The following is an 18,442-nucleotide window of genomic DNA, read 5'->3' as shown; positions in this document are numbered from 1 at the left end:
TTTAAAAAAAGTACTATATTTATGTTCAGGACGGCTCGGTTTTGTTTGTAATTTTTTTTCACATAACACATGTAATCCATGGAGTTAATAGTTAAAGTGGATTGGGAATCTGTCTGTGATTTGTCCAGGGTAAATCTTACTGAAATAATCGCATGCCTTATAATGTGGAGACAGGGAATCAAATCTGAATGCAGGATGTTGTATTTGTTAGATCCATGAATAAAAGACAATGAGGTTTTTTCCGTAACAGGTTTGTCATTATTTATTCCTTCTCTTGACTAGAGTGGGTTTGTTGTTTCAGTTTAATGTTTAATTTGATATGAATTATTTTATTTTACTGAGTCACTATAGAGGGCGAGAATCCCTATTTCAGTTTCCAAAGGCTTTAATAAAACATCTGAGTAATATTTTTTTTTTCATTATACTGTACTAAATCGCTTTTCTCAAGTTTTACATTATTATTCTTTTGGAAATACAGTACTAAGTTCGCTAACATATCTTGTCTAACTCCTATTTCACTTGTCTAGACCCAGGAATATCATTACCAGATGTGTGCAAATAAAAGAGTCGTCTTCTTTTGAAGACAGTTAATAATAATCTGTCACCAAATAAACTGGTAGATGGTCAGCTTGGAAAGGAATCTAATTTCATTTGCTGGAAAGGGGAGGGTGAAAAAATCTTGGTAACATGAAACCATCTTTGGGGCTGTTAAAAATAGTTCATGAATAGCCTGAAAATAGGCAGTGTTAAATAAGGAACTTTTCACAGGGACAGTTTAATTAGCTTTGCTAGTTTGTATTAGTTTCTTTGTACCCGGGAAATTTTAATCCAGTTTTTAAATACCTGTTTCAGATTAGTACGCCTCTTTCAAATTTGTATTTGCCTCATATATGGTATCAAAGTTCTATTTGAGTCCAAATACCTAAAAAACCCCACAAAATGGTAATACTTCTTTTTCTTTAATCAGGATACTTTAGGCCATCATTTAAAATTGTGATTTTCAATCAGAATACTCCATATCTAATCCAGAGCTAGCTAAAATAAGAATCTGTTTTATTAGTTATAGTCATGGAGAGAGAAGAATTAATAACATACTGAAATTAAAAAAACAAGATGTGCGTGTGTGTGATTCAAATTATCTGTATCCTTTAAGACATTTTGGCAAGACATTCTGGTTCACCATTTCAGCTGTATGTTTAAGTGATTTGGAATATTTTACAAAAAGCCCACAACAGATTTAATAACTAGCAGAAGCTTCACTGAGTTGATTGCTGAATGTTATTGAAATCTTTGTTATTTTTTCCTTTGTGTATTTTAATAGCTTTAACTAACAGAAATTTCAACCTGTATTATGAATATTCATGGAACCCATCCAGATAATCTTTTGAATGTGGAGAGCTATTTTATTTCACTTTGTCTTTTGAGACTCTATTTTGTGCAGTTTATAAATGTGTATTTCACATTATTGGATCCTGCAGCATCAGAAGTATTACATGCTTCATATCTGAAGCTTTATTTTTTTAAAAAATAACAATGTGATTGAAGGATAGGATAGAATAATTTATAAGACAGTCCTACAGCCTAGAGAAAGCTCAGTAGGATGGAAGGAAGGGACCCAATTATAATGTATAAATACTTTCAGAGTAACTGCGTAGATGAAGGAGGGAATTATTCCCAGTCTGAAGATATCAAGACAAAGAATAATGGCTTGAAGCTATTAGAAGCCGTTTTTAACAATGGGCTACAATTGTCAGCTGCAGCAGATGGTAAATCCCTGCTGAAGTCAAACCGAGGAGCTCTCGGTCAGTGCAATCACTGGAACCAGTCATTCCCAGCTTGCTGATTCTGTCAGTTTTGCAGACAAATCTTAGCTCACTTATTTGAGAATAAAGTTTTGCCTGGTTTAAACAGAATTGGTTGGGTGGATATCTGATGTCTTTCTCCCACTCTTCTTACAGCCCCCTGTTTTCCCCCTGCATTAGTCCTGGTGGTCTCTGTGTTTTTTCTTAATCTTCCCCTATTCACTCATACCTACCAAGCCCCTTCCATCCGGCTCAGTTGTCTCCAGGCTATACCTGGCATCAGTGGAGCATTCATCAGCAAGGTGGGAATGAGCCTCACCTTGCTCAGGGAAATGAGAAAAATCACATCAGGTGAAGCAAATTAAACTTCGCCTTGAATCTACAAGCCATTCAGTTTCTTTATTGAGTATTACCGTTTTTACAAACAAAACACCTACCCAAGGAGAACTCCACAGGACCCTGCCACAGTGCCTAGCCCACATGCCAGGACGGAGTCTGAAAGCCACAGCCACAGGGATGCACTGGACCACCTGCGAGGCTCGGCAGAGTGGAATACATGATTGCATGTTGATGAAGGCGGATTAGAGCACACCACCCACGGTTCTGACCCAATGCAGTGACACATGTCAACTTCTCTCTTCACTCCTGTGGCACTGTGGGTGGCTGGGGCAGGAGGTGTGGAGCACCGCCATGCCTTGCAGCGGGGCAAGCAGCACGGAGCGCGCCATGGACAGATGGTGCCACATTAGCTGTGGAAGTGAGCGGGAGCATTGCTGGAAGAAATGGGAGAGAAATGGCTGGTATTCGGAAGAGAAGGGGACAAGGAATGAAGGTGTTGGGTATTTGGAGGAGAAAGGGAAAAGCCCTTGAGTAAGGATGTGTAAGGTGCGTCGAGAGCTGATCTGATGCTCACCTGGCTGCTGCCTGCAGTGATCAAATCAGTCAAAATAGAAGAAACTCATTCTGAAATGAAAGATGTGCTATTCTTCCCACATCATCTGGCAGTACAGATTTGTGCTGAGAAAGAAAGTTGCCACCTGTTGGATTACCAAGACCTTCTGAAGTACCTTGATCCTTTCTACAGGTCTCCCCTCCTCTTCTAGAATCAGCTGTGTTTACTCAGCCAATTAGGAAGATCACAGCTTTAGCAGTCTGGAGTATGGGTTATATGCAGTTCACACAGGGAGAAGAGGAAAGCCTGCACAGAAATGCATGAGGTATGCAGATGGATTACCAGAACACAGAAAAATTAGTGGGATGATGTGCACTGAAGAGCTGTAGTTATGTGTATTGTTTTATATGATTTTTTCTACATAAATACAGTTTAATCAGTCAAATGGCATATGGTGAATAAAGGTAAGAAACAGAGTTACTCCTGCCATCTGCTGCTCCAGAGAGCATTGCCAGCATATTACAACTCCCTTCCTGCAAGACTTTCACACAGCTTCAAATCTCAGGTTTTCATTTTCTTAAAGAATTATGTTCTCATTTATAAGCCTGTAGGTTGTTTTTATAAAAAATGTGTTTAAAGATTTATGAAATGATTGGTTGATAAAGCTGCAAGTTGTTTTGTTTTATCTTTTTATCATTTTATTAAATCCTTCAATGCATTCAGCTATTTCATCTCATATGAAATTCACCTCTAAAACATTATCCATAGTTTTGTATTCCAAAATACAGAAATGCTGGGAGGATCAGAACCACTGTCATCTGTTCAACTGCTCTTCTCAGAAACAAAATGAGTAAACCAAATTACTTAATTTGACCAAAATATCAGGGAAATTGCTTTCATTTTATGTCAGTACTCATTATAGAGTATGCATTTGGTAGAATAAATTGATAGATTATTTATAATTCCTTTTCACCATCACTCAGTCCAACTTAAGTCTATTAGCTGAAGAAAAAAGAAAAAAAATGAAATTAATTTTAAAAATAAGATTGATATTTTCACTGAGTATTCAAATTTTCAGATTCTGCTAGTCAGAATTGGTCATTTCAAACACTTTTGATTATTACAGTCTTAAAGGAAATGTTTTAAACTTGTCCTCCCAGTTTTAGGACTTCTGCAGTGTCCTAAACATCACTGGAGCTGCAGTTCTTGCATTGCTCTTCATGAGCCTGTGTGCTGTTTACAAGAGGAATATTTTATTTTGGTAGGATGTCTGAAGGACTGCGTAGTTTCTTCCCTTTGGCAAATCACCTGTGTTACAGAATCATGTGAATTTCCATTAGGATGAACAGATATTTTGTTGACAATCAGGGATTTAAAACTAAATTTTTTGTTGGCTCAAATTGGTCTGTTCTACTTGCTCTTACTGTGATGGGATGAGACTTAAATGGCTGCTTTTTTAGGACTGAAATAATTCTTATCTAATTTTTAAAGTCAGAAGAACAGTGCTTGCATAGCAGAATTACCTGACTATCTATGATGTTTAAGTGAGAAAAAAGGTAACCAGCAGTATTCTCTTTATATTTGGGTAATGAGGGATTTCTGAAAAAGAAGAGCACCATAGCAAAAAGAGGTGGAAAAGAAAGCATTTCCTATAATAATTATTCCAAGGGACACACATCCTGGCTTTTCAGTAAAGTATATTTCCCAAAAAGAAAGGAAAATCCTTAGTAGCTTCCCTAGAAGATAGATTTTCAAGAGTTTTTCTGTTGTTGTTGAAAAATTGTTATTTGGGCTTGTGACAGTTTGACACCAGAAAGGGAATGTGGCAGGACTTACACCTACAGTGTGACAGCATGCCCAAACGCGTGGCAGCGCACCCCTGCAGCTCAGTCCAAGCCCAAAACCACAGCCACATGTGAAGCAGAGCTTGCTGGGTTCCAGGTGACGGTTGTCTTCTGAGAATGTGTAAAATTAAGATACAGTTTGACAGTTTTTACCATTTTAGTCCTGTTTTTACTTTTTGTCACATAGCAGTACCTCAGGACAAAACATAGTCATCTTTAATACTACTGCTAACAGAAAATGCTATGAAAACACAGCATAGTGTTCCTATGTGTGATCTTCTCCAGGTGGTCCTGCTCTAGCAGGGGGGTTGGACTGGATCTTCAGAGGTCCCTTCCACCCCTGACCATTCTGTGATTCTTCTGTGTTTTTTCCTGTGTCGGGTAGTTAGAGCCCAGCATATTACATAAGAGGGGTTTGTTCTCTTTCTCTCCTTTCCCTTTTCCCTCCCTCACTTCCCCCTTCCCTGTCTCCTGCCCCTTAATATTCTTCCCCCTTCCCCTCTTAATTTCAGAGGGCTCTGAACAGCCCCATAAGGAGAAGAAATACACTTTAAGAAGAGATGCACATAGGTCTCCAAAGCACAATAGGAGCATAAAATCTGTCTCAGAGGCTTAATTAGGTTTGCAATTAATTAATATTTGCAAACCACTTTGAGAATCTGGGTCCAGATTATTATTATTATTTTCATGATGTCGCTGCTGAGGCAGATGAACAGGAAGTGGAAACAAAAGGATAATCAGTAAATTCGTGAAGAGCTTCTACTGCCGCATTAGGATCATTAACAATTGCTTCTTCTTATGTATCATTTTTATCCAATATTAGTTTTCCCACTCTGGTTAAGGGAAAAGTACAAGAGCTTAAAATTTATGAAGTCTCACCAGCTAATGATACAGAAAATACAATTTAAAAAAGTGAGAGGTGGAGAAAAAAAGATCGATGATTTTGAATATCGAGTGGGGAACAAGGAAGAGTCATTTGTATGACTAGCCTGTAATTTCATAATTTATTATTATTATTATTATTTGTTTACACCTAGTAAAATTGTAAGTGCTATCCCTACACAGTTTCCTAATTTTGTGAAACAATTTTGGTTTAATACATATGGGCATAAAGGCTTTAGATAGTCCCCAACTGATTTTCACTGTCTGATAATAATATATTGGACAAAATAGCATTGCTATTTATGTGGGAGTTAATGCTTTTGAAAACAGCTAATACACTTAACTACAGTGTATTAACAGTGGGCGTTCTGCTTATTTTTATTGCAAGCTTTAGCACTGTGCAATTTTCCTGCAACATGTTAACAATAATCCGCTTCATGCTGGCACTTAAGTATTTATTGAGCATTACAGTAAAAAATTTATGTGAAAAAAATGGATATTAAAAAAAAAACCAAATTACATCTTGGTATGGCATGGTGTCCATAAAAGAAAACAGCGACGAGGAAGTTCAGTTGTTTTTAAGATTAGTAAAGACTATTCAGAAAAAGTATTACATTCATACAGCATGGGTTTTGCACTACCTTGACAAAATAAAGAATGCTTTGACTAAGAAATGAAGTCCACAGATTCACACAGAAAGTTTCATTGCAATTCCTGGTTAGTACCCAGCTGAACATGATGAAGACAGCCATAAAAAAGTACTAGGAAAGCAGAAGAGGCCATCGCAAGCACTGGCACACTGGCCTGCACTAACCCACCCACACGGTACGGTGCCTCCCAGGGCGCCATGGAGCAGGTCTGCCTAGGATGATGGCAATGCAGAGGCTTGGGGCTCACAGCACATACACCCCTTCCCCATCTCAGGTCTCCTGAGAGTGATGGCTGTTCTTGGCACCACAGGGAGGGAGAGCTTTTAATGGATTACTGAGATTGTAGGTGCCGTTGTGTAGTTAAGTGGTTGTACCTGCATGTGCCAGTGGGGTTGGTCCTGGTACACTCTGTGATGAAGCTGATTGCCAGCACTTTCATGCAAAGGGATGATAATGGCCACAGCAATATCTACAATGGCCTTCTTAAATAATTGTTTTGAAAATGTGTTTTTAAGAAGCTAATACTTAAAAGTTCCAGGAAGGAGTGAACCCTTACAGTTGGTAAAGGCTCTGCATGTAGGCTTCTGAAGACAAAATTACACATCTTGGCTGTAGATTTGCAAGTGTACACAGAAGGTAGCAGGAAGCAGTATCACAAAGGGTGTCCTCCGTAAAGAGCTTCCTGACTCAGCAGCCATTCATATGAGCCTATAAAGGTTCTACAAGAAGGCTGCAGTGCAAATGGGCAACTCTGTATAAAACCACACGAGCATGGTAAGACAACAAGGAAGCAATGCTCAGAAGTCAAATGTCGTAGAGAGCAGCTGAACATGAGGAAGCTTAGAAAGCACTTGTTTCATTTTGAATACTACCATAGAGCCCAGATACACACGGTCTGGAAAATAAGACCCTGTGTCACTGCCTCTGGATGTGCAAGGGGAATCCATCCAACTCCCTATGTGTAAATGAAGGGTGTAGAATAAGGAGGTTGTATTTTAACTGTACACTTGGTAATACAGATCTGTAAAAGAGAACATCCTACTACCATCTGCCATAATCTGAGCTTTTGAAAAATATTAATTCCCTAGGAAAGCCATGCTAATTTATCTGTAAAGTTGTATGATTATCAGTGTGTTTGTTCATGCAGTTATTCCGATCATCAGGCATTCCTTCCAGTGTTCTTGTTGGGTTGTAAAACAGGACTGTAAATCATCTCTCCATAATCATCTTCTTCCTTGTCCTCTGCAATTTTCTTAAATACTGTTTTTTTCTTAGGCATTACTACTGGGCAGCGCTCTGCAAAACATTTTCATCTTAACACAGTTAACTTCGTTTTTATAGTGAATACCAGAAGTCTCAATGTTCACATAGGCCAGTTTATCCTTCTGTGTGCCATAAAGAAATTTGGAGCTTTCATATAAAATTTATCTTTGAAGGTAATTAAGTAACAATGCAACTTTCAGTTTTCATTTCAGTAAAGCAAGTAACCTAGCTTACACTTGTCACTTTCTGTGTGATAGAGAAAACTCCTCCTTGTAATAATAACACATTCTTTTGTCTCACAAATCTTTGCTTTATGCTTCACTTAGTTTTATTCAAATGAAGATGTTTCCACAAGTAAGACCCTGATAAATCGCTGTGCCCCCTACTTTCCAGGGTTCCTTGAAAGATTTATAGCAGATGTTTACAATTAAACACCTGCATTGTCCTTCATTAAATTTTGTTTAATGATTTATATGCATCAGTAGTCCCTTTGATGCATGACAAAACTTATAAACGACAGAGAGCAGAAAACCTAAAAGCCTTTTTACCAATCCAGAGACTCCTAAAGAAAACCTCACAGAAGATGGTCTTTAGAGAGACAACTGCACAAACAGGGAGAGAAATCGTTATCAAACATGGTACTACATTGCTTCCTGCTGCATTCTGTGGGTTCTTTCAGTGTGTTAAATAACTTCTGGAAAAAACAATACTTTTGCTTGAACATGTAGCAAAATTGCTGTGCTACAGTCCCTAGTCCCCGTATGCGCATGTGTGAAGTGATTTATGGAACCTGGAGTCCAGCGTTTCAGGGTATCTCACTTTAAGATGAGGGCCCACATCTATGGTCCCTCAAGCACATCCTTTAAGACATCTCAGAATCACAGAATCACAGAACGTTAGGGATTGGAAGGGACCTCAAAAGATCATCTAGTCCAATCCCCCTGCCGGAGCAGGAACATCTAGATGAGGTTGCACAGGAAGGCGTCCAGGCGGGTTTTGAATGTCTCCAGAGAAGGAGACTCCACAACCTCTCTGGGCAGCCTGTTCCAGTGCTCTGTCACCCTCACTGAGAAGAAGTTTCTTCTCAAATTTAAGTGGAGAATCTCGGTGTACAATAGCTGTTTAAAATATTCCTTGAACATGTTTGACATATTTAAACATACGTTTCATCTCATCTGCCTTCAAAGAGCACTTAAGTAATGCAATACATATAATCAAACTTTTTTTTTCCCTGCATGATTGATTATCATATGCTTGAAGTGCAAGTTTCTTTTAATCTCATCTTTTTCCTGGTCCAAATTAAGGCTTACGTTTGAAAGGTATTGAAATGTATAGTGTTTATATGGTAATCATCTTTTGCTGTCACCGTTTCAAGTCACCTTCCAGACAAAAGAAATATTAGCTGCTGAATGATCTGCTGGCTCCATAATTAACCCAGGATTGATCATTCTTCCCCCATCCCCTACATTAATAGGCTGCAGTGCCCAGCCTGGTGTGTCTCACACACTCATAACACCACAATTTCTGTCCTCCCACCAGATGCTATTCCATTTTCTGTGTAACTGGGCATACGCCTGTAACACAGGCCAAAAGCAAGCTAGCTTCTCTTTCTGCACCTACTGTGGCTTCCCGAAAGAACAAACAAATCCTGCTGGCACCCCGTTTGTGTGGTAGACGTGGTCCCCAGATTCTGAGCATCTGGAAAGCATAAGACTACCTTAAGAGACTACAGAAGATAAACCTTGTCTCAATTCGGGCTTCATCAAAACTGAGGTTAAGACTTTCTGCATGGGGGTGATGGCTGGGAAATACAATCCAGGAGTGTTATTAGCCATAACTGTTAAGGATAGAGAGATCATCTTCTCCTTAATAATTGTCACAGATCAGGCTCTGTGTTTTTTCTTTATGCCTTTTAGAAGAATAATAATTTTATCTTTTATAAAAATGTTATATTGGTGAAGTGGAAGTGGAAATTTATGCAAAAATGGTTAGTAATGATTCAATCACAATTCATATTATTCATACTTATGCCATAATTGATGCTGATAAGAAAGCGGAAGCCTTTTGTTCAGTACCTCAATGCTTAGAACAATGCAATCATGCATTTTATTTTAAACTTTGTAAATTATCTATTTTCTGAAATTGCAAATGATCCATTTCTACACATAAGCATTCTGTGTTGTAATCCCCTGATTTTATTTTAATGTGAACAATGCCATTCACTGGCTCCAAGCATATAACTAAAGATTTTAAATTTTAACAATGAATATATTCTATGTTTAATACTTACAAAGATATTCAATTATATACAGTTATTTATTAAGTGGATAATTAATTGAATGTCACTGCTAAGCAGTGCGTCCCTGGAATTTAAATAGAAGCGTGAAGAATCCTAAGAGACTGTCACATACCAGGGGAATAAGAGTATGAGCATAATGGGTAATATAATATAAAAGGCAATAGACTGGATTTTTGTCCAAGAAGCAATAAACTACTGTAAAGCCTTAATTAGGCTAAGCCTAAAATAGGCTACTTACCTTTTGCTTTAACTAAGTAAATTGCCTTTATTGCAGTACTGACACAATTTAGGCAGAAAGGGGACAGTGACCCCTTCCTCTGTCCCACCCCTGTTTTTTCCCCAAGTGTAATGGGGTTGGAACATTCTCCTGGGAAGTGAAAAGTGTAGGTCTGGACCATGGCAAGCTAAAGACCCCCATGTCCTCTGTATTCTGCCCCTACAACAGTATTTGAAGAGTAGGCACCTATCTTGTTTTGTTTGTGAAAGGATGAAGCGAGGCACCAGAACACGTTAGGGTAGATCTGGGCCTTTGAAACCCTATCTGAAACAGGCAGTACCTTGCAGGCCATAAAAAAGATGCCTAAGCTGCAAAGGAAGAAGAATTTGAGCCACACCCTTCCCTTAGCGTTTCTCTTGGCTAGTTTCAACAGCTCCCAGCTCAACCTTATTCTCTGCTCTGAATTCCTTTCTGAGGCATCCAATTGTCCCATGCGCAGGGAACTCAGGCAACTAACCCAGTCCTGAGCAGCTTGGTCTAGGCGTTTAAGATGAGAAGCAATGACCCTCAGCATTGCCGTGTCCAAATCCCTTCGCACGTTTAACGCCAAACACTTGCTAATCTCCTGCTGCTGCAGAAAACATCCCCAGTCACTCAGTAATAAACTGGCCACCAGCTGTACACAGTACTGTGTGTATTGTAAGAAGAAAAACAGGCAAAAGAGATGCTAGTCCATCCATTAAAAATGTATATGGTGTTTGGTTAGATAAAAATGTAGACTTGCAAATGTGTAGTGCAGTGTTAAACACAAAGTTACAGTAGTCACATCTTTAAAAGGCTGCATGTATAGATGGCAAATGGTGGGCTCTGATTGATGTGAAACAGTTTTAGAGAATACTGCTTTCACAAAAAGACTTCATAGGAGAGGGAAAAGAGAGAAGAATAAAATCAGATTGCTGTGCGGTCTTGATTCTCCCTCGTAGGCTTTAACACTGAGCACTGAAAGTGCAGTATTTGTATGAAGTGCTTCATTGTCAGGAAAAACAGAAGCAGGTGTAATTGAAGTAGCACATGGTTTTACTGCCTGGTTTTAGTATTTTTGTTACAGTGCAAATTATGGCTGATTATCATTGATTCTTTTTGCATTATTTACATTATAAAATGTTATCACTTTAATTAAATCCATACACGTATTTAAAACAGTCACCATCATGTAGTTCACTTATACTGATAGAGAGTTTTCTTATGTTTGTGTATTATTTTTTTGTTTTACCAAAGGAAATACCTACACTGCTAAAGGCATCAATGAAGTTTTTTCCAAGTAGAAATATCCTGGTACCAAAATAATGCACACATGAGCAAATTCATTGCATGGGAAGAATTCTGAAGTTTGAACCAGGCCAGACTCCCAGGCCAGCAAACTTGCTCAAAACAAAAGTGGTACAGAGAACATAACCACGTGTCCCAGAGCTACTCATCTCGGTATTTCACATGGTCCCATCCTTTCCTCAGGGCTTTGATCAGCCAGGCAGAGGGCACTGGAGCACAAGCAAGATCAGCCATTGGGCTGCTCCCCTTATTTCAGTAGCTGCACTGAAATAACCCTCAGCCCTTCCCTTCATGTGGGTGTTCCAGCCCAAAATGCTCTTCTGCACCTGACCCTGTACCTGCAGTGTTTGGGAAATGTAATTTTTTTGGGCAGTGTTTTAGTTCTTGCATAAACCTTTTTTTTGTATCTCTGTTATTGCTTAGAAAACCAAACATATTTGTCTCTTCCAGCTTAACAGTGTACCTGAGAACCAAATAAATATACAGACTGAGTCTCCTTAGATTGCTATCTTCAAGTTATTATTGTGTTCAGTGAGTTTGTGGTTTGATATACTGATAGTTAAATGAAAAGATTACTGTCATTACTGGTAATTTACAGCTTCTGTGTTTGATCTGTCAAATGTTCTTTCAAAGTTTAAACATGGTCTGTTAGTTGTACAATTACCTCGAACTTTTTAGGCTGCAAATTCAAAAAAGAAGAGCTGCTCTTTTTCTTTAAATTCCTGTCTTTCCCTCCTGGCCTTTGGTACCATGAGATGTTACCTTCTACCCTTGTAAAGGTGTTACTCCAAATTCAGATAGCTGGAGGCATTTTAGAAGGTAATCTTACAGCTATACTTTCTGTCTTTTATGAAAAGTAATAATTATCTTTTTTTTTTGGATGTGTGTCTTAGTCAGCTCCCAAGCTGCACAACATGAATGGGAGCTCCACTGGTAAAATTAAAAAAGCTTCCATTAGCAGGCCGCGCTCTTTAGACGTCTCTTTTTGCAGAGAGCTACATTGCCAGTGTAGTGTTTTGTTCACATGGACTGGAACTTCCTTTGAAAATATACTGCATGCCTAATTCTTTGGTTTTTAACAAAAAGGTTTTTCATTGTACTATAAAGTTAACAGCAAATGGTATCAAAAGTAATAAATGTGCACCAAAGTGGTATTCTGACTTTTTTATTTAGCTGCTCAATTATTTATAATGGTAACATTAAAAAAATTAAGACAATATTTTAAAAACATTTTTATTTTTATATTAGGAGAATTAATTACGACTCTCGGGCATTTTTACAAACACTACAAGCTGAAAAAAAACCTGCATTAAAAGCTCACTTTATTGATAGTTTAAATAGCAATACTGGACTTTGTGGCAGGGCTTCTTTGGCTTTTTTACAGCTAAGAAAGTTAACCAGGTGAATTTGTGCAATAAAAATGGGAAAAGTGTAGGTGGTATGTTAATTCAACCATGTTCACCTCAGCCCTATTCTGATTCTCATGATGCAGACAGGTTGCAGGGAGGTCTTTTTTTTTAATATCCTTTATTTTTCTGTGGTTTAGACCATAGTCTAGTCTTCCAGTAACCTTTAATTCCAGGAAAGTTGGTTGTGGTCTGCCAGATTGCCAGCCTGGTTTGTAGAAGCAGCTGCCTGACAAGAGCCATTCAAAGGCTCCAAAACCCCCTGGCTGCTGCTGAGCACAGCACTCATTGATGCAGAGAGAGGACGCAAAGCTGAGCTGGCTCTGCCCGGTCACCGCCCGCCAGCCCCAGGCTGCTGGGGCGGGGAGGCCAGCGTCCCCACCGTCTGACCCCGCGTTGTGTCAAGGGGAAAGTCACAAGCAGACAAAAAACAAGACCCATCCTTGGTTGCCAGGCAGCCGAAATGGCTGTCACAGAGCTATCGCCACTGGAAGACCATCGATTTAGGGGTCACAGGAGCTGCAAGGGAAGTGTGATGTATGGAGGGTTTGTTTTCTGTCCATACCAGCTGCTGTGACTTGTCCCCGAGCTGTAGGACGAGTTGCTGTGTGAGGTCTAAGGAGAGCACACGTGCTTGTGGAGGGAGTCAGCTCATTTCCTTCCAATTACCAAATGGCCCATGCAGCCGTTCAGCAACAGCACAAAATGTTATCTATTTCGTTTTGTGGAAGTGGTCATTCATTAAAGTGTTAGAAACAATAAGCTAGCAAACATCTGTTAGGCCTTCATGTAAGGACTTCATGCTTTCGTGTTTTGCTTGAGCTAATATTTTTAAGAACTCTTGAAATAATAAAAATAAAATTAGTGTAGGGACAGTACTTAAGAGCATTGGCTCACTCAAGAGCACTGATTTATAATGGAATAGGGAGGGACAGGGATGGAAAACATTGTTCAGAATCATGTTTAATCAGACCGAGTGCTTTTAATTAGCTGGAGTAGAAGATTGTGAATATTTTTATTTAAGTAAGTGTTACTGCTCAGAGAAATACTTTCATCATAAGAAAATGATCAACTCATTCGGCATAAATGAAGAACTCATTATTGGTGTCTTTTAACATTGCATATTCAAAGTAGTAACAAGGAAGATGAGGTACCTGAAAACTTGAAGCTTTTTTCTTTCTCTTTCTGTATTTTTTAAAGCTTGGCTAGTAACTGAAGTATAATTAGAGAACTTTCCTAAGCTCTGGATCTATTTAATTGATTTAAGCATGACTGCACAGAAGATTCATTTCAGTTGTTGGTCTTTTTAAATGACATGAAGACATTGTTCTTACGCTGCCATTTTTAAGCTGCTTATAAAAGAGTATTAAAAATGTAATCAACACAAGACTGAAGTATTAGTGTGGTATTGACATCATGAAAAATTAAATTTGAGGATATTACTGAATTATGTTTTGACTTTCAATGAAATTATTTTCTACTTTCTACGACAGTTCTGTTGCAAATTATTTTATGAATATGCAAAGAATATGCAGGTCATGTCACCAGAGACCTTTTTCTTAAGTTCCCACAAGAATCTGAGAAATAAAAGTTTTATCTAGGACTAAACATTTATTATAAAAGCTGAATTTTAGAAAAAGTAAGTATTTCAAAATAAAGTATGAAATTATCTTAATGATGTTAGTATTTGTATTAAAATCAGTACTCTGTCGAAGACTTACAGAAGGGAAAAATGTTAGGAGTGCTGTAATTGTATCTCGGGATCCCTTATAGGAATATTTATGTTGTTACTTTTAGAATGTTTCCATATTTTCCTGGAGAAATTAATTTGTATGGTCCGAAATAATTTATTTTTTTCCAATTAAATAAATTTTATGATCCCTTTTACTGCATTGATTTGAGTTAAATAAGTCTTTTCCTAACATTATTTGCAGATTTAAAATACTGAGTTGTCATATATATTCTGCTAAGTAAAAATTCATATTACCAAAAGGGACATAAACCCAGCACATGCAATGCTGTGGTGGTGTCTGGCCATGGCCAGAGTCTGTCCCATGGTAAATGCAATGTCGCTTACCTCTGTTTTATCCCAGGCCAAATTGTCTTGAATAGCTTTGCATTTCCTATGTATGCACAGATCGTATCTGTGGGAAGTAACTTGTTAGCCGTCTGTCTGTGCGGAGATGCTCTCCCTCACCGAAGATATAAAAGGTTCCTCTGGCTAGTGGGGATAAGGCTGAGGAAGTGGTTTCATGATGGATTTAAGCCTATTTAAATCCCTGGGGTCACTGAAAGAGGTTGTCCCTCCCTCTGCTTTATACTTCAGCCATTCATCGCTGCTCCTCTCTGTGTCAGCGCAGGGCTTGTCAGTTCAGGGAGCTGCTTCAGCTGAAAAAAAACCCTCTATTTTTCTCTGGTCAGATTAATTTTCAGTCCAGCTGCACAGCTGCCCAGGCACTGATGCCAGCACAAACAAGGGAGCTGGAGCGCACAATCGCAGACAACAAGGAGGGCACGACCTGGTGCTCTCAGTAGCAGTAAATAAGGTGAAGTTACTCATGAAACTGCAGTCTGTGTGTGAGACAAAGTTTAAATCAAGATTACGATTTGTTTTTTCAAATCCTTGAACTTGTGGTAATCTTAAGTGAGCAGAACTGGGTGAAATTTGACATTAATTCCTTTTTTTTTAAATATTTTTTTAAATAAACCAGATAGTTTTGCTGAAAAATATATATATAAAAAAATGGTGTATTTTCAGTTTTGCTGGAAAAAATATATATATAATGGTGTATTTTCTTTCCTTTAATGAATCAAGAACTTTCTTTTTTCCTGAACTGTATTGACTTGGTGTTAGGGAAGGATTTCAGTTACTTATTCTTAAGTATTTTTGTAAGTGATTGTTCTCCCTCTCCTCCCCGTGTCATAAAGGAGCTTTTTATCTTCATGTTACAACTCGAAATGAGACATAGTGAAATTAATTGAATCTTCTGTCCTTTTTGGTGAGGAGCCTGTGACCGTCAGAAACTGAACCACATCTCACAGCTTTCAGTCCAGACTGGTACGCATACAGCCACAGACACTAAAGCCAGACACATCCTTTCAACAGATTACACCCAGCTTTTTCCAGAAACTTTACAGCCCACTGGCCACGGTTCTCCCCATTGCTTTAGTTACAGTGGAGGTAAATGTTTCTCTGTTCGGCATTGATGACAGGAGTTTGTTAGGCAATGGTGCCCCTGGACTCCAAACATCCTTCTCATTGGTTTCCCTCACTCGAGAGAATTACGGTCTGTATTAGAAAAATTAATTAACAATCCAAGAGGAAATTTCAGATTTACATGTTACCCACAGAGAGGGGAACAAAATTAACTCATTTAATGTCAGGCCTTTCATTAATTATATAATTAGCCTCCTGGCACTTGAAAAGAATTTAATATGGATAGACATTTTAGGTCCACAAAATTGCGTGACCTTTTGCTGGGTGAAGTGGGACCTTCTGCCTTTGTTTTCCTTCCTCTCCTTCTGGGTAGCATGTGAGCTGCAAGGTGCAGTTTACTAGAGGTGAGAAGGGCTGTCTGAGAGTATTACAATTATGAGAGATTAAAGGGGAAATGGAGCAATTAGGGAGATGAAGAGAGTCACTCAGGCAGGACTTGTGTCTGTTCAGTCTAGCGTGAGAAAAAAAATAATTCTGTTCTTTTCTGCAGCGTTGTCTCCTTTTTCTTTCTTTCTTTCTTTCTTTCTTTCTTTCTCTCTTTCTCTCTTTCTCTCTTTCTCTCTTTCTCTCTTTCTCTCTTTCTCTCTTTCTCTCTTTCTTCCTTCCTCTGTTTTTTTCTGAGGATAAAGTAGACTTGAGTTTTATAAGCCTTTAGCTGGGTACACTGGGCAAAGACTCCCTCCTATGGACAAAATTATTTCTAAGAATGTTTGGATCACTGTGGTTGTCAATCATCCTATGCAAGTGTGGCCTGTAAGAAGAACCACCTCTTGAGATTACCTTGAACAGCATTAACAGAGATACAGTGAACTAGGTAGCACAGGTACACATGGAGTTGTTTAACTGGTAGATGCCTACCTTATATACATGAAACTGATGTATATAAAACCCCTGTCATTTACATGTATAGAACAGATGTGCGTGGTTACCCATCTAATACTGGTTTAAGTCATACAAACTGAGTGGCCACAATTGAGCTAATGCTGTCCTGAATTACAGCCCTTTAACTCCGTTTGAATCCATGGGCTGTAAGACTCAACACTAGAGTTTATTTCACTTTTACAGTATAGGAATAGCTTGATGTATAGCATTAGGGTATTATGCCTCTTAAACATGAATTGCTGTGGTCTATAACAAAGCATTCTAACTTTCTAAGAAACTGTGGCAGGTTTTTTTATCTTAAACTACACTGCAGTTGGAGTTTAAGAATACACAGCTATTTCTCTGAAGTATTACAAGGCTCCTGCAGAATTCAAAACTGACCAGACATCCTTCTGGACATGCTCTGCAAGGCATGCTTCACTTACTGGGCTGGAGCAAACTCCAGAAGGGTTTCCTGTGTTGGGTGCCGCCGTTTCCAGAGTCTGACTTTGAAGGGCACAATAACACATACACATTTAGGTTAGTAATTAAGCAGTTATTAAAGAGCTTTCTTGAATCATGACCTAATAGTCTAATTTGGAAAGTGTTGGGCAACCACACTTTGGCCTGAAAGGAATTTGGGAGGTCTTCACATAAATATGTGTAATATAGTTACTCAAAACCCCAGGCCTCCTAAATGAGAGGTCAGTTTAGTAGTTTAAGCATGAAATTGCTTGTTAATGGCAGCTCGTATATTTGTCAGCAGTGGTGAAGCATATTTTTGGAAATATGAAATTTTTCCTTTTGCTAGTTGCTGTTGGTTTGATGGCAGCCAGGAATTCTGTAACATAAAAACGCATCTTCTGTCTGTCTTTGAGATGTGCTCCATTTTTTGAGATGGAATTTTCCTCGCCAGAATTTGCTGTTACCAGTGAGGACATAGCAAAGTATCATGCAACTGTTCCAGTACAACTAGATTGGACTCACATAATGGTATTAAGTTTTTTACCCCTCGTTTCTCAAGGAGAATGCATCAACATCTTATTTTGCTGTAATGCAGAAGCTCATTGAATTACATGATGCTTGGGTTTATTCCTGGAATTTTTAACATGCAAAACTGCTGTATTCAAATAAGTAGGGTATGTACACTGTTGAGATAAAATACTTAACAGAAGAGGTTTCAGTCTGAAATCAATTGAAGGTACTTGTGATTTTTTCTGTCTTTTGCTTGGCTTATATTAAACTGCTAGAAGCTTGAAATTAATATTTATTTTTCTACTGCTTTTTTCTTTTGCATTTCAGAAGCCCTCCTCCTCTTTCTAAAAGCATGTAAATTTGCACAGCTTTCCTGTTTACCTCTTCTTCTTTATATTGTCCTCAGTTGTGACAGCCCCTTCTAGAAAGAGAAATAGTTGAGCTATACCCCCTCTACTGGCAAGCATGTGTGCATTCAACTAAACAAAATACAAATCTGTATTAGTGAAGAGTTTAATTTTTATTGAAATCAGTACAGAGTTCTTTCCAGTCTTGTTAAAGCATGATTGGGACAAATGATGAATATTTTTAATCACTAAGAGGAAAATCTGAATCCCAGAATATGTTCCAAACATCATATGGTTTACCAGGAGCCAGTACTGCCAACGTGCCAGTATTCAACAGAAATAATATTCAACCTATGGCTGGCAAAATAGGCTTTGTAAGAAATTTTTCTGCTATTTCTTTATCACTGTAGCCCTATGTGATATTGCAGCTTGTAACACAAGAGGAAGAGCTGGGGAAC

General features: G+C 38.4%; 1 protein-coding gene across 1 annotated transcript in view; it reads left to right on the top strand.

Moving 5' to 3' along the window:
* Positions 1-2,492: 2,492 nt before the first annotated feature.
* LOC104536192 (ubiquitin-conjugating enzyme E2 E2-like) overlaps positions 2,493-18,442 on the top strand; it is a gene marked incomplete at its 3' end in the record, with an annotated part of 50,489 nt that continues 34,539 nt past the window's right edge. The window contains exon 1 of the mRNA XM_010178751.1: positions 2,493-2,641. Coding sequence (XP_010177053.1) covers positions 2,493-2,641 — 149 coding nt within the window. The remainder of the gene's footprint in view (positions 2,642-18,442) is intronic.

The sequence above is a fragment of the Mesitornis unicolor genome, unplaced genomic scaffold (genome assembly GCF_000695765.1).
Source record: "Mesitornis unicolor isolate BGI_N332 unplaced genomic scaffold, ASM69576v1 scaffold44890, whole genome shotgun sequence".
NCBI lineage: Eukaryota > Metazoa > Chordata > Aves > Mesitornithiformes > Mesitornithidae > Mesitornis > Mesitornis unicolor.
The sequence above is the reverse complement of the archived record's forward strand: the minus strand, read 5'-3'. Positions and strand labels throughout refer to the sequence as shown.